General features: G+C 43.6%; 1 protein-coding gene and 1 non-coding gene across 2 annotated transcripts; both read right to left on the bottom strand.

The window, feature by feature from the left end:
- Window positions 1-2,725: 2,725 nt before the first annotated feature.
- On the bottom strand, window positions 2,726-10,245 carry EEF2 (eukaryotic translation elongation factor 2). The gene is made up of 15 exons (XM_072113188.1): window positions 10,089-10,245; window positions 8,492-8,706; window positions 8,238-8,419; window positions 6,680-6,891; window positions 6,314-6,492; window positions 6,127-6,232; window positions 5,790-5,903; window positions 5,575-5,713; window positions 5,133-5,328; window positions 4,795-5,053; window positions 4,421-4,528; window positions 3,973-4,326; window positions 3,671-3,853; window positions 3,462-3,594; window positions 2,726-3,158 (listed from the first exon to the last, which is right to left on the bottom strand). Exons 1-15 carry the CDS (start codon window positions 10,089-10,091, stop codon window positions 2,965-2,967), a joined length of 2,577 nt encoding a protein of 858 aa, XP_071969289.1. The 5' UTR covers window positions 10,092-10,245; the 3' UTR covers window positions 2,726-2,964.
- On the bottom strand, window positions 5,991-6,057 carry LOC140087881 (small nucleolar RNA SNORD37). Its single transcript, XR_011850041.1, has one exon. It is a non-coding gene; the product is annotated as a small nucleolar RNA SNORD37 (small nucleolar RNA).
- Window positions 10,246-16,402: the final 6,157 nt, after the last annotated feature.

Here is a 16,402-nt window from a genome sequence, read left to right as displayed (position 1 = left end):
GACATTTTGATAATTTTTTTATGTGAAGTAAAAAGGTGTAAAAGTCGCATTTCAGGCATTTGGGCGCCATTTCCCACCTCTGAGGTCACCGCTGGCCGTAACCGTTTTTATATTTTGAAAGATCGGGCATTTTGGGATGCGGCGATACCTAATAGGTTTGTGATTTTTACTGTTTTATTATGTTTTCTATCAGTTCTAGGGAAAGGGGGGGGGGGTGATTTGAATTTAATATTTTCATTAATTTGTTATTTTAACTTTTTTTTCCCCACTATTTCTTAGACCATCTAGGGTACATTAACCCTAGATGGTCAGATTGCTCCTACCATATACTGCAATACTTCTGTATTGCAATATATGGCATTTTTGCAGGTCATTCATTACAATGAGCCACTGGCTCATTGTAACAAATCTCCAGAAGCCATGTAGCATCGTGTCAAAAGAAGACCGGAGGCTACCATGGCAACCAATCGCCGCCCCCCGATGATGTATGGGGGCGCGGCGATTGTAAAAAAGGTGGCGGCGCCCGCGCGCCGCTATCTTTTAAACGCTGCCAGCGGCAATGACAGGGTTAATAGCCGTGATCGGTGCAAGCACCGACCGCGGTTATTAGCATTGGGGGGTTTTCTGCAAAATGCAAACCCCCACCTTTGTATGAAGAGGACTCAGCTCTACGGCACAGAGGCATAAGGAATGTATGAAGAGGGCTCACGGGCTAAGGGGTTAAATTGTACCAGGAACTCAGTTTCTTGGGATATATGCCTAAATATACTTTACACTAAAATTTTCTAGGATAGGCCTGATCTTAAAATAAACTGTAGACATCTATGGGTGGGCACTGTTATCTACATAGTATGCATTAAAAAATTCACAGCGCATCCAGCTCATGGCTAGGCAGAGCATCGGTGTGGTACAAAATGTTTGTGCTCCAATAGTACAATTGATGAAGCAAATGGCACCATATAGTATTATGACTCAATATTTTTCTGTGTCAGGGACAGGATCCACCCTATGTGGCTGTGCATACCAATTAGGCAAAACACAAAAACCCTGCTGTGCCTATCTGTATGCCAGGATTATATGCCCTCAGGGACCCAAGTCCAAAAGGAGTCTTGTCAGTTCTTCCAGGTCACATTAGGATGGAGTTAATAAAAATTGCCATTCATCCCCACCTGCCCTGGATTCAATGATCATTAGCACAGGATAGCTGGGGTCATGCAGCAACTCCTGGACATTTCATAAATAGTTTCTTTGTGAAATCACTCCAGGTGGTCGAATACAAGATTGTTCCCTTAGCAACTAGACCATTAAGAACTTGTCTTCACAGGTAAAAAATTAACATTAATTGAATGTAAATAAATGGCAGATTAATGAAACTGAATGCCCACATGGGAATACGGCTCTCAGTGTATTGATAACAGCAGAGATCATGCAGATGCGAGATCAGAATACTGGAGAACCTCAGTGCTATGGTCAGTCTAAATAGAATTACCAAGTGCAGTTATGGAGGTGGGACCAATCTGATGGCCAGAACATATCCTCTCAAACTGAGATGCCCCAATGCCAAGCAACATGGTTATGCAACAGATATCTGCCGGGAGCACCAAGTAACAGCTCGCCAACAGATTACAGCCTGTTTGAATGTACCATATGGTGCAGTCTAATAGGCTGCACAGTGCAGAGGTTGGGACTCCCTGCATTATAGCAATACAATGCAAGGATGTTCCCTTTATCAGACAAGTTGGAACTTAAACCATTAAAATTCTGGTGCAAATGTTTGGCCAGTAAAAGGAATGTCTATGCACTATATATTTTTATGTAAAGGGACCTAGTCCTCTGGTGGCACGTTTCCAAGGACTACACACAGCACATTTACACATATGCTGCATGAGTCAAACTGCCTTAAGGTGTTTGAGCCGGCATATTTGTGGAAATTCCTCCCTGCACCATGCAAAATAGTTCAAATAGATAACTCACCATAAGAGCAAAAATAATCCTTTACTTCATTGCCATATGCGTACATCATTGCAGCATGTGCTAGAGGAATTGGTCAAAAGTTCTAACTACATGTGTTCATTGGGCAACTTTAGTTAAGCTTTTGATTTAGCACAAGGTTTTATGCAACGATAGATTTCCTCTGCATGTGATTAGGGAATATATAGAAGTATCCTACAAAGATCCAGTACTGATCTTTGTTGTTTCTACAAATCAGAATTCAGTGGCAGAGCTTCCACTTGCACCCCATGGACCGTGGCAGATGTTTAAAGCCTTGCACCCCCCCCAATTTCTAGCAACAATGATTTTCCAAACAAAACCAGTAGCAAAGAAGTATAGTACAATAGTGTGCATGTTTGCCATTTATATTTCTATATATTCCAAGATCAGTATAATCAGCAGGAGTATGCTGCTACATAATGCAAGTCAGTTAGTACATACAGATAGTGTTGCAACTGAAGGGTGACCTTCTCAATCCATCAGGAAAACATGGCAATTCTTAGGCTGAAACTTTGCTCCAAGGATTGCCAATTTTCCAGCATTCAACTGCTGCATCCATGAACAGCAGTCAATAGCCATTTCAGATTTATTCAAATTATGGCCATGCTTTTTTTTGGTGCCAGACTACAATTTGAATACTTTTCTTGTATACAAGTGATCTTAAAGCCACGTTAAGTGCACATTTGTCTATATGCCAAAATGATTAAGGCTACAAAAGATCATGACACTTGACTGAAATACAATTTTTTTATTAATGGCACCAATACAATGCTGATATTCATGCTGTGAAGGAATACTCAGTAACACTCAAGCAGTTCCTATACTTTTAGCCTAATGTTAAGTGTTACAGCTCCAAGATGGGCCATGGAAAATCCTGATGTGAGCAAGAGTTAAATTATTCAGGTCACAAAATTATGATGTCATACTGAGAAAAGTTGTCAAGTCCAGATGATTCAAATGCGTGTACAGAGCTCACAGCTTGTCCAAGAAGTTATCCAAGGCTGGAACACCCTCTTTAAGACCCTTGCGTTTACGGGTCTCCACAACAACCTGGCTTGGCCTTGTGGTGTTGTCAAAAGGATCACCAGGAAGAATCTGCCAATGGTCAAACACACACTGTGGGAAGGCTTGGCCACCAGTATTGGATCGTAGATCAGCAGTGAAGCCTGGAAAAAAAAAAAAAAAAAAAAAAAGTGAAATTGTAAGTTTACCATTTTCCAAATAGGCCCTGGGAGTGTAATGGAGGAGATGGCTGTGGCAATTTTGGCTGGCTCCATTACTTGCCTGGAGGGATGAAGGGGACCGACTGAGGTAACTGGAACCTGTCAGAACCATTGATTTTGCCATCTGTGGGAGTTACCAAGACCCCCACAAATCAGACCGTATGCACAGGATAGGTCCCCAATTGCAATTTGTGGGAAAACCCCTTTATGTTAAGAGTGTCACTTCACCAAACAGCAAAAACTTACCAAATGATTCATTGACAGGCAAATAAGCTTTAACAATAAACATTGGTGTTCCAGCGACTTGGGATTCTTCAAACACATGTCCACGTTTCCTGTTCAAGACACCATAGATTCCTCCAACCACTTGTTCAGGGCACTGTTAACAGTAACAGCTGTTAATATTGAGTTCCAGGCTTTGCATCAATGAAAGGTTACCATAAAAGTATACCGACCTGTATTTCTACAAGATAAATTGGTTCCATCAAGCGGGGTTGTGCTGTTAGTGCACAAGCATATAGACAGCGACGAGCAGTTGGGATGATCTGTCCACCACCTCTGTGAATTGCATCAGCATGAAGGGTCACATCATGTACATCGAATCGAACAGCCCTCATGTTCTCTTCACAAAGAACACCCTGAAATGCATTTTTCAGTCAAGTGTGGAAATAGTCTGAGAACTACTCAATTTGATTTGTAACAGTGCATTTAAACAGTTACCAGCAAACATAGAGACAAAGCTCATGCCTAAACATACCTCCTTTGTAGCCCACTGGAAGCCAGCCACTACACTGTCCTTTATTTCATTCAAGTACTGCACTCCTTTAGTTACGTCAGTGAGGATGTTTGGCCCAGTTCCATCAGGTCCAAAGCACCAAATCTTTCTTGCTTCAGTGACATCCCACTCATATTTTTCAGCCAGATAACGTGCTCTTGTCTTAAGTTCTTGACGTGCAGACACATCTCCCTTGTCAATATCCTCAGCCAAACCATCTGGGAAAGGACGAGCCTTCATGTACAGACGGTTGTGTTTGTTGGGAGACTTTGACAAGCACAGTTGATTGGATTCTTCACTCACTGTCTCACGGTAGGACACAACTGGATCAGATTTCTGAAGTGAATAGCAAAAGCAATTAAAACTTAATTTTTATTTAAGTGAAAACTTAGCAAAGCAGCATCAGGTTTTTTGCTATTGTTTATGTTACCTTGATTGGAATGCAAGCATGGTCTTCTTCAAGATCCTTTAGACAGATTTCCAAGTGCAGTTCACCAGCTCCAGCAATGATGTGTTCTCCAGACTCCTCAATAATGCACTAAGGAAAACAAGTAACAGATAATATTGAGTAGTCAATATCCTCTGTCACTGATCTAGTTAAAGTAAATCTACCATTAAACTCAAGCGCAATAAAACAGGAAGTGCTGAAAGGGGCATTTCTGAGATTCATTGGCATTTCTAAATGCAACATTTAAAACTAATTCAGACAAATACAAGATTTTCACAGTTCATGCCTTAGATCTATGGTCATGGTTTATCACAATGGTAGATTTTCTTCAAGGTGTCCCTTCAACCAATGTTTACCTGCACCATAGGGTCAGATTTAGCCAGACGCTTCAAGCCTTCTACAAGTTTTGGCAGGTCAGCAGGGTTCTTTGCCTCAACAGCAACACGGACAACAGGGCTCACACTGAACTTCATAACACGCATATTGTGTGCATGTTCAAAAGTAGTGATTGTTCCAGTCTTCACCAAGTACTGGTCCACGCCAACTAGACCAACAATGTTGCCACAAGGTACATCTTCAATTGGCTCCACATAACGTCCCATCATCAAAATAGTTCTAAATAAAAACAAGATTTGCTTTGTCCTCTGCACAAAATTTAAAAAAAAAAAAAAAAAAAGTCAAGTTTTGTACTCACCTCTGAATGGGCTTCAGATAAAGATCCTCTTTCTTGCCAGGGGTAAAATTTGGTCCCATAATTCTAACTTTGAGGCCAGTAGACACAATACCAGAGAACACTCGGCCAAAGGCATAGAATCTACCCTTGTCAGTTGTGGGCACCATCTTGGATATGTACATCATCAATGGTCCTTTTGGGTCACAGTTCTTAATGCCTGATAGGAAAAACAAATGAGACAATACATTCTACTATAGCAAACCCAGGCAATACTGTAAGATGCCTAACAAACATTTTCAGAATGTATTGCTTTAAAGTGAAGCCACCTCACATTACAAATGCAGTGCCAGCAAAAGCAGGCTTGCCTTTTGAAAGCTTGTCAGGAAACAATTTAAAGGGTTAAACACTAAGGAATACCCCAAAACATAAGGTTTAAATGCAAAAGTTTTAAAATCCAACATACCCATGGCAGCTTCATCATCACCAGGTCCCTCATACAGAAGTTCACAACGGTACTTCTGAGCAGTCACAGGTGAAGGCAGATGGATGGTAATCATTTGAAGAAGAGCATCACCAGCAGGAAGCCAGCGCCTCATTACAGCCTATTTTAAATAAATTTCAAGTTTAACCACTTCAAGTAATATTTAGAAGCATGCAGCTCATGAAGTTTAGGTTTACCTTAAGCAAAGGTTTGCCTTCCTTATCCTTGTCTTCACTGTCAAGCTTAATATCCAATTTTTCAACCAGCTTTGCAGTTTCTTCTTTCTTGAAGTTCATGATGGCATCAAAAACCTGCAAAGACCAGCAAAACAAAATGATAGATTTAAAAGCAAATTATAAATGGTAAATTATACTTTTTAGCTTTAACATAACTTTGAAAATCAGACATTAACATTTCTTCAGCCATTATTTCAGGTCAAAGTGAAGAAATTTAGACATCATTTAGTAATGCAATTAACTGGAGTGCAGAAATGGAGCTGGAGCTTAAGGGGTTCAAATCAAAAACAAAATTTACCTTGAAAATTGGGTCCAGGATTAGCTGACTGAATGTTCTTGGCAGCTTTTTGCCATCAGCATTGGTGGCAGACTTGCTGAACTTGCCATTAGACGGATCAAAATATCTGTTTTAAGTAACAAGTGTATTGTGAGTTTTAGACTAAGGAAATCTCATATCTCTTATCAAAATCCTTACCGAACCTTACCTATCACCCCACAGCTTTTTCATCATGTCTTCCACTTTCTTTGCCCGATCTGCTGGTGACAACTGACTGTCTCCCTTTGATGCAAACTTTGCCACATACATCTCAGCAAACTGTTTGAGGGTAAAAGCCCAACCATGCAACCCAGAGCCAAAGCCAACAGTACCAAGGACAGGGTCAATCTAGAAAGAAAAGTTACAAATAAAAACCAGCACCAAGTTCCTGGAGAAGAGTATTCTTGGCAAGTATGTTTAGGTTAATTCAATGGTTGATCTACTTCATGGTTGTCAAGATTGTTACACATGATCATTTAGTCACTATCAAGAGCCCTAGAACTTTTCCAAAACAAGTCAAAGTTATTTCACTTACCATGATGTTACCCATTGGGCCAGTCTCTCCCTCACCATAGGTGGAGATAATTACGTTAACATTTTCAACAATACGCTGGAATGTTTGGTACAGCTCTTCTGGTTCAAGCTGGAGTTCCAAAAGAGCACGGTCCATCTTGTTCATCATCAAAACAGGGCGGATACGCTCAGCAATGGCCTGACGAAGCACAGTCTCCGTTTGCACACACACCCCTAATGTAAAAATAGTGATTAATGTCTTGGGTTTTTATTTTTTTTTCTCAGACCAGTGCTTAACCCCTTAACGCTCTGCGCCGTAGCTCTACGGCGCAGAGGTATAAGGGATGTATGAAGAGGGCTCACGGGCTGAGTCCTCTTCATACAGAGGTGGGGGTTTTTGCATTTTGCACAAAACCCCCACCGCTAATAACCGCGGTCGGTGCCTGCACCGATTGCGGCTATTAACCCCCTAAACGCCGCCGGCAAAGTCGCCGGCGGCGTTTAAAAGACGGCGGCGCGCGGGCGCCGCCATCTTTTTTTCGATCGCCACGCCCCCGAACGTCATCGGGGGGCGGCGATCGGTTGCCATGGTAGCCTCGTGTCTTCTTTTGACACAAGGCTATCTGGCAGCTGCATATTCGTTACAATGAGCCAGTGGCTCATTGTAATGAATGTGCTGCAAAAATGCCATATATTGCAATACTGTAGTATTGCAGTATATGGTAGCAGCGATCTGACCATCTAGGGTTAATGTACCCTAGATGGTCTAAAAGATAGTGAAAAAAAAGAAAAAAAAAAGTTTAAAAAATAAAAAAATCAATAAAATATTAAAAGTTCAAATCACCCCCCTTTCCCTAGAACGGATATAAAACATAACAAACAGTAAAAATCACAAACATATTAGGTATCGCCGCGTCCCAAAATGCCCGATCTATCAAAATATAAAAACGGTTACGGCCGGCGGTGACCTCCGAGGCGGGAAATGGCGCCCAAATGTCCGAAATGCGACTTTTACACCTTTTTACATAACATAAAAAATGAAATAAAAAATGATCAAAATGTCGCACAGACCTCAAAATGGTAGCAATGAAAACGTCGCCTCATTTCGCAAAAAATGACCCCTCACACATCTCCGTGCGCCAAAGTATGAAAAAGTTATTAGCGTCAGAAGATGGCAAAAAATTTTTTTTCTTTTTTGTACACATTCGTTTAATTTTTGAAAATGTATTAAAACACAATAAAACCTGTATAAATTTGGTATCACCGCGATCGCACCGAACCAAAGAATAAAGTAGGCATGTTATTTGGAGCGAAGAGTGAAAGTCGTAAAAACTGAGCCCACAAGAACGTGACGCACGTGCGGTTTTTTTCAATTTTTCCACATTTGGAATTTTTTTTCAGCTTCGCAGTACACGGCATGTTAAAATAAATAACATTGCGGGAAAGTAAAATTCGTTACGCACAAAATAAGCCCTCACACAGGTCTGTACACGGAAAAATGAAAAAGTTAGGGATTTTTGAAGTTGGAGAGCGAGAAATGAGGCGAAAAACCCTCCGTCCTTAAGGGGTTAAACACTCACCTGAGACACAATCCACAACAACCAAGGCTCCATCAGTGACACGAAGAGCAGCAGTGACTTCAGAGGAAAAGTCAACGTGGCCAGGTGAGTCAATCAGGTTAATGAGAAAGCCAGATCCATCTTTGCTTTGCTTGATAAAGGCCAAGTCATTTTCAGAAAGCTCGTAGAAGAGGGAGATGGCACTGAAGAAAAAAAAAAAAAGTCAATGACAAGTTTTCAATGTACAACATAAACTTAAATCTGATGCTACTTACGTAGATTTAATGGTAATGCACCGCTCCTGCTCATCCTTACGAGTGTCTGTAAAGCGAGTCTCACCAGCACGAGCAGAGGCAATAATGCCAGCCTTGCACACAAGCGAGTCCGTCAAAGTGGACTTTCCATGATCCACATGGGCTATGACAGACATGTTGCGGATATTTGCCTTTTTGTCCATGATGGCACGAATCTGGTCCACCGTGAAGTTCACCTAATAGAAGGCCAAAGTATTAGTTGCAGGCCTAAAACACAACTGTTATATACACACACCCACCAAAAGGATAAGGCTGAGTCACCTCCAAGAGTGAAAGCAATATGGACAAGGAATAAAGAATCCAGTTCTATTAAACAATTGTGGAAGCAATGGACATTACCTGTGTGACCAGAAGTCAATTTTCATTCTCTGCTGATGAGAGCTTTTAAGGGGTTGTTCCATTTCAGTCAATGTCTGCTTGTACGATTGAAAAATCATACATTTCCAATATACTTTCTGTACCAATTTTAATGGTTTACTAGATCTCTTCTTACTGTCATTCTATAAAAAGCTTGTTTACTTCCAGTGGACAGTAATTTGACCATGTCACAGGTGCACAGCTTGTTAGTATCAGAGTAATCAGCTGTGTGATACTAACGAGCTGTGAGACCATGATCAGATAGCTGTCCACTGGAAGCAAAAACAAGCAGAGATCTATTAAACCATTAGAATTTATACAGAAAATACTGGAAATTTATACAATTTATCATACAAGCAACAACAATTTGCTAAAATTTAAAAACACCTAACCTATATAAGCTATCATTATTTATGCAAAGGGTTTTAAAATTGTGTAAGCACTACAAATTTCAAACAGGTTACAATCACATCACTGCATTTCCAGGAATAATGCACTGCTTATAGCTGACAGTTTCATGGGAATGGTACTGACCCAAGTGCTCTACAGCACAACTATGGGCGATGCCAGGCTATAGTGATACAGCAGCACTTCTATACCAATGTCGACAGCAGTAACCTTTAACCAGTAGTGATCTGGTGCATACAGCCCTTCATCCTGATCACATTCCCAATACAGTGCAGAAATCATGCCAAACAGGAAGCAGCGCTACCATTCTGTATTAGCAGTTGCCAGCTGTGGAGGCTAGAGTGGCAGTTCAGGAGAATCTGGTTCCCATGTAGGACCCTGCCCACCATAGAGAAGCCTATAATGCAGCCGTACATCTGCCATGTCACCGACTGAAGGACAAGGCTACACTTCAAACTGCAACGTCACTCCCTGCGCAGTCACACACGCCAGTGGTTACATCATGAGGACACCACCGCAGCGCAGCTCTGTGACGAGAGAAAACGACAGACGGCATCTACCGAACGCGCTAGTATACGAGCTCCTTCACCACTAGCCAAGCGATGTGAAGAAAAAATCTCATCCAGGGACCTTAAACTAGAGAAACCTTTCACAGAGGGCTACAAGCAGGCCGCGGGTATTGTCTCATCGTGTCCGCCCAATAACCGCTTTCAGCGCGGACAAGACTCATGGGCTACGGTTACTAAGATCACTCCAGACCAAAGGCCGCTTCACGCACGGGCCGGCTACTTACCATTTTGGCGGATGGCGATGGATTCTTTTCACGGGAAAAAAGCCGGAGCGGACTGTCTGCCTCAGAGCAGACAAACAGGCGGAAGAGAACGCTGACGTCAACAAGCACGCTTCTTATAGTGCTGCCGCCGTTGCGCCCACGTGATTCCTAGTGCGTCTGTGGGTGGAGGCGCTTTCTGATAGGCGGCTAACTCAGTGCCAGGAAGCCGGTGCTGACGTAAGTGGTAAATGCCGCCATTTTCTTCCAGTTAACACGTGTCGTGAAGTCCTCATGAAAGCTGCTCTCAAGCCTTTTTCAATAACAACATTTTAGACATTGGAGGTAAAAATGTGCCTTGTTAAATGGCATAGGAGTGAATGTGGCACAATATTTTTTAAAATAAAACTGAGAAAACAAAAGAACAGTGTTATAAAGTAAAGAAAGGTACCGAATGTATTGTGTCTTGTGGGCTATAAATAAGCAAGGTACACGAATGAGCGACTTTAACCTACTACCAGACATGCAATTGTGTGCTTTATGCACAGTAGACTGCACGAGCAGGGTCGGACTGGGGTGCCTGGGGCCCACCAGAGAAATTGATTCTGGGGGCCCACCATACCGCTGCCTAGAAATATTAGTCATTTCACAGGAGTTCACAGTGGCTGCATCATGCTTAGCACTAACTTACCAATAAGAATAACTAACTATAACCCTTCACCTTCTCTGTATGTTCTCTGCACCACATAAAAATAGTCAGTAATTACAGTTACCAGACTCAGTGGGATTCAGTACCTCACACGTCACACGTCTTCTCCTTTGGGTACTGAACTGCAGGACGACTTCACCCTTTTTTTCCCTTATCAATGGAGAATTTTCCACCAGATATCTTCATCTCTGTGAGGCACATCTCCACACTGTGTAACTAAAAATATCACCGTCACTACAGCACAATGTCACCTGGATAACAATGTCCCACACTGTGCACCTAAATAATATTTACCACTCACAACACTGACCACACTGTTCCCCCCATAACAAAAGCCATACTGTGCCCTCTCCATAAATCAAATATTACATTGCGACTCCTCAGTATATTACATGCACACCCCTGAGTAAATGATATGATACACCTAATAAATTAAATTGGACTTCATTCTCTTTCATAATATATCATTTCCAATTAATCTTTTCATCTATACAGTCTTACAGTGCTCCTACGTATTAATTATGTTTTATTCATTATTATTCTTATATTTAGTGCCCCTCTTATCAAATATTTTATATAAAAGTCCTAATAAATACTCATATTCCGCATATATTGGCATAGTACTACTACTCCTATCCTGTATGTATGGATACAGCACAGTGCTACTACTACTATCCTGTATATATGGGCACAGCACAGTACTACTACTCCTATCCTGTATATATGGGCACAGCACAGTACTACTACTCTTATCCTGTATATATGGCCACAGCACATTACTACTACTCCTCCTATCCTGTATATATGGGCACAGCACATTACTACTACTCCTATCCTGTATATATGGGCACAGCACAGTACTACTACTCCTATCCTGTATATATGGGCACAGCACAGTACTACTACTCCTATCCTGTGTATATGAGCACAGCCCAGTACTACTACTCCTATCCTGTATATATGGGCACAGCACAGTACTACTACTCCTATCCTGTATATATGGGCACAGCACAGTACTACTACTCCTATCCTGTATATATGGGCACAGCACAGTACTACTACTCCTATCCTGTATGTATGGACACAGCACAGTACTACTACTCCTATCTTGTATGTATGGACACAGCACAGTACTACTACTTCTATCCTATATGTATGGGCACAGCACAGTACTACTACTCCTATCCTGTATATATGGGCACAGCACAGTACTACTACTCCTATCATGTATATATGGGCACAGTACTACTACTCCTATCCTATATGTATGGGCACAGCACAGTACTACTACTCCTATCCTGTATATATGGGCACAGCACAGTACTACTACTCCTATCCTGTATATATGGCCACAGCACAGTACTACTACTCCTATCCTGTATATATGGCCACAGAATAGTACTACTACTCCTATCCTGTATATAAGGGCACAACACAGTACTACTACTCCTATCATGTATATATGGGCACAGCACAGTACTACTACTCCTATCCTGTATATATGGGCACAGCACAGTACTACTACCCTATATATATATGAGCACGGCACAGTACTACTACTCCTATCCTGTATATATGGGCACGGCACAGTACTACTACTCCTATCCTGTATATATGGGCACAGTACAGTACTACTACTCCTATCCTGTATATATGGGCATGGTACAGTACTACTACTCCTATCCTGTATGTATGGGCACAGTACTACTACTCCTATCCTGTATATATGGGCACAGTACAGTACTACTACTCCTATCCTGTATATATGGGTACAGCACAGTACTACTACTCCTATCCTGTATGTATGGACACAGCACAGTACTACTACTCCTATCCTGTATATATGTACACAGCACAGTACTACTACGCCTATCCAGTATATATAGGCACACTACTACTACTCCTATCCTGTATTTATGTAAAATAAACCCCCCCCCCTATTAAATATTGTGCCCCCTTACTATACTGTATATTTCCTCTAGTGGCCATTAATTATATAACCAGTCCCATTATAGTATATAGTCTTCTAGTGGCTCTTGGAGTTTCTTATTATACGTTTTACCTAACTACTGTGGCCCCCTATGATATATTTAGTTTAGTAGATGAAAATAATAAATTTCACTTACCTGTCGCAGCGTCCCACATCCTCCGCGTCTCTTCTCCCTGCAGCAGAGGAACTGCCAAGAACAAGGCGCGCGGCAGCGTGATTGCATCATCACGCTGCCGCGCATCAGAGGTAACAGTGCGACGCGTAAAAGAAGAGGCCGCGTCGCATTGGTCGCGCATTACATCAAAGGTGGTACTCGAGTGGCCGCTTATGGCCGCATCGAGTACCACTGCTGTTACTCACTGGCAGGGGCCTCAGCGGGGGAGGGAGGCCCCTGCCGCAGCGGAGATATCGGGGGCCCATTGTGAGCCAGCGCGACCTTGCTGGCAGGCCCCCCGATGGGGATGGCGGCCTCTGCCGCGGCAGAGGTATCAAGGGCCCACCGGAGGATTCACCGGTCCTCCGGTGGGCCAGTCCGACCCTGTGCACGAGACTGCAGTTTTAAACAAATTCACATGTGTCAGCTATACAGGAATATAGAGAAGGTTTTTGCGGCCCCAAACTTGCTATGGATGAGGCTGTCTTCACACACTTTGCTTTGTGTTCTGAAACGCAATTCAAACGATTCAGGAATAAGTCATAATACAGGTGCACCCCAATACATTAGAATGTCATCAAAAAGCTTTTTTTCAGTAATGATTAGGAACTCAACTCATCACAGATGGTTGTAGCTTGTGATAATTCTGGTGCAACAATTAATGCACAACAACTATACTTAAAGGAAACCTACCACTTCTGAAGGTAGGTATGAGATGCAAACACCGGGCACCAGCTCAGGGTGAGCTGGTGCCAGTGCTTAGTCTCGTTAGTGTTAAAACCGCGGTATCGCGGTTTTAACACTTTTTAAACTTTATAGTAGAAACTGCTTCGGCGCTGCGCGCGACCGTGCGCGCGCAACGCCTGCGGAATTTCCAGTGTAGGCGCACGCACGATCGTGCGCACGCAGCGCCGAAGCAGTTTCTGATAGAAAGTTTAAAAAGTGTTAAAACCGCGATACCGCGGTTTTAACACTAACGAGACTAAGCACCGGCACCAGCTCACCCTGAGCTGGTGCCCGGTGTTTGCATCTCATACCTACCTTCAGAAGTGGTAGGTTTCCTTTAAGCGCAGAACAGTGACACTGGCCTATAGAGTCATTACAAACAGTGAACTTTTTCAACTATTTATATGTGTTGATGATTATGGTTTACTACATAAGAAACCCCAAACGTCATTGGTAGTAATTTATCATGAGAAAGGCACCTTACAACAGTTCTATGTCTGTCTTTGGAGCTCCACTGTCATCAGATTTATTAAAGTGTCTTTGACCCTTGGTAAATCTGCTAGCAGTGCCTTATGCTATGTGAGTTGCTTGCATAAAAAGTTGCAAAATACTATCAAAAGTCGCATATCATAGACCAGGGTGCGGACTGGCATCAATTTGTGACTGAACGGAAAGTCGCAATTCACCAATTTAGTCCTATTGTGAAAACTAGTTGATGCAAATAATGTATTTGGTGCAAGCTGGGACTATGTCACAATTACTTTAAATTAGTGCCCCTTTAGAACAAGCCCATGTTAATTCACAGGCTGATCCAGTGGCATAACTGGAGTCCTCTGGGATGTCTAAGTGGCACCTGATTTTCACCAGAGCCGGGATGGTCTTGCTGTGGCAGGGTGCCACCAGGTAGTTCCACAGCTGGGACTAGCCCGCGGTAGCAGCCAAGGTAGTAGTGCAGAACACAGTCCGTGCTCGGCATGACAGTGGGAGTACAGTGCTGGGAGGAACCCTGAAACTAACAGCAAAAACACGGAACAGGAACGGAAACACAGGAAAACTGATGAATGCAGGAGGGCTTTCACTTCACAAGGAATGGCTGAAGATTCGGGGGAAAGATGGGAGCCGCTGGATTATATAGCAAACCATAAGTGACCAGTGCCAATCACCAGGACGCTGGCCCTTTAAATCCTGGAGTGCGGGGGCGCGCGCACCCTAGGGAGCGGCCTAGTTGGACCAGAGCCTGGAACGTGGAGAGGGAAGTGCGGGTCGGGGGAAGCCGCGCCACGGAGATGTGCATGGGTGTGCCCGTGATCCGAGACATGGATTGCGGGTGCACCTGTGACAGTACCCCCCTCCTTAAGCCCCTCTCTCCTCTTAGGCTTCCTCCTCTTCTGTAGAGCAGGTCTGACATACGTCTTGCCGGGAGGTAGCTGCCGTGGAACTGGCTCCTTACAAACAATGTCCAAAACATAGAAGAAGAGTCTTTCTTTGTGATAAGCTCCAACCTGGAAAAGAACCGGCTTAGTGCGGTACTGGAGCGGATCAGACAATATTCTCCCATCAACAGAAGATATGGTGAAGGATTTCTTGAGGGGAACCACCGGAATGCGATGCTGGGAGACAAAAGCTGCATCCACAAAATTTCCCGCAGAACCAGAGTCCAGATAGGCTGACACTTGCATGGGAGTTCAGGCCAATGAGTACAGGAACTGTCAGGCGTGGAGACACAGAATTTACCTCAAGGGATGTTTCCCACGGAGCCCAAGGTGTTGGCAACTCCTGGAAGTAGGGGGGCGGACGGGACAAGCCCCAATGGAGTGTTTGGGACTAGCACAGTATAGGCAAAGTTTTTCCTGACAACGTCTGGAACGTTCCTCAACGGTGAGTCAGGCTCTGTCGACTTGCATAGTCTCTACTTCAGACTGTGCGGTCAGAGGCTGTAGCGGCTTTTGGAAAACTGGAGCCAAGCAAGGTAATTGGGGTAGAAGAGCCTTGTGATGCATGCCTATCCAAGTGGTCAGGGTGATGAGACTACACAGAGTAGCTGGCATATCCGGGCAGCTAGTGTGTCTTTAACCTGGGGAGACTTTCAGTAGTGCTTTTTTGAAAGTTGCTGACAAGGCTGCTTCGTTCCAGGAGAGCTCGGAAGCCAGGGTGCGGCACTTGACGGCATACTCGCCCATTGATGAGTCTCCTTGACGCAGGTTCAGCAACGCCGTTTCGGCTGAGGAGGCACTTGCAGGTTCCTCAAACTCGGACCGGAATTCAGCCAGAAATGCAGCATGGGTGGCCGTGACTGGTTCGCCTCTGTCCCAAAGAGGAGTCGCCCAGGCCAGGGACTTCACGGAGAGCAAAGTGACAATAAATGCCACCAAGGAGCGTTCGGTGACAAACTGGAATGGCATCAATTCAATATGCAGCAAGCACTGGGTGATAAAGCCCCTGCACAATTTCGGTTGCCATCAAATTTTTCAGGCATAGAAAGTCTGAGCCTTGGTTCTGCTGCCAGAGGACATACCGGGGAAACTAGAGAAGTCGCAGGGGTAGTCATAGGAACTTGTTGCTGGGAGTCAAGCAGCTGTTGAAGCGCGGCGGCAACCTTGCCTAGAAGTTCTCCTTGAGCAACAATATGTTGAGACAGCTGGGCAATCACACTGCAAAGATCAGTCCGTTCCGAGGTGACTCCTTGATGGAGTCCATGGCCGGATCTTACTGTCAGGGTTGAAGGGTCTGTGGACCCTCTGGACCACCACGGGAGATGG

This window comes from Engystomops pustulosus, chromosome 1 (genome assembly GCF_040894005.1).
Source record: "Engystomops pustulosus chromosome 1, aEngPut4.maternal, whole genome shotgun sequence".
Classification (NCBI taxonomy): domain Eukaryota; kingdom Metazoa; phylum Chordata; class Amphibia; order Anura; family Leptodactylidae; genus Engystomops; species Engystomops pustulosus.
The sequence above is the reverse complement of the archived record's forward strand: the minus strand, read 5'-3'. Positions and strand labels throughout refer to the sequence as shown.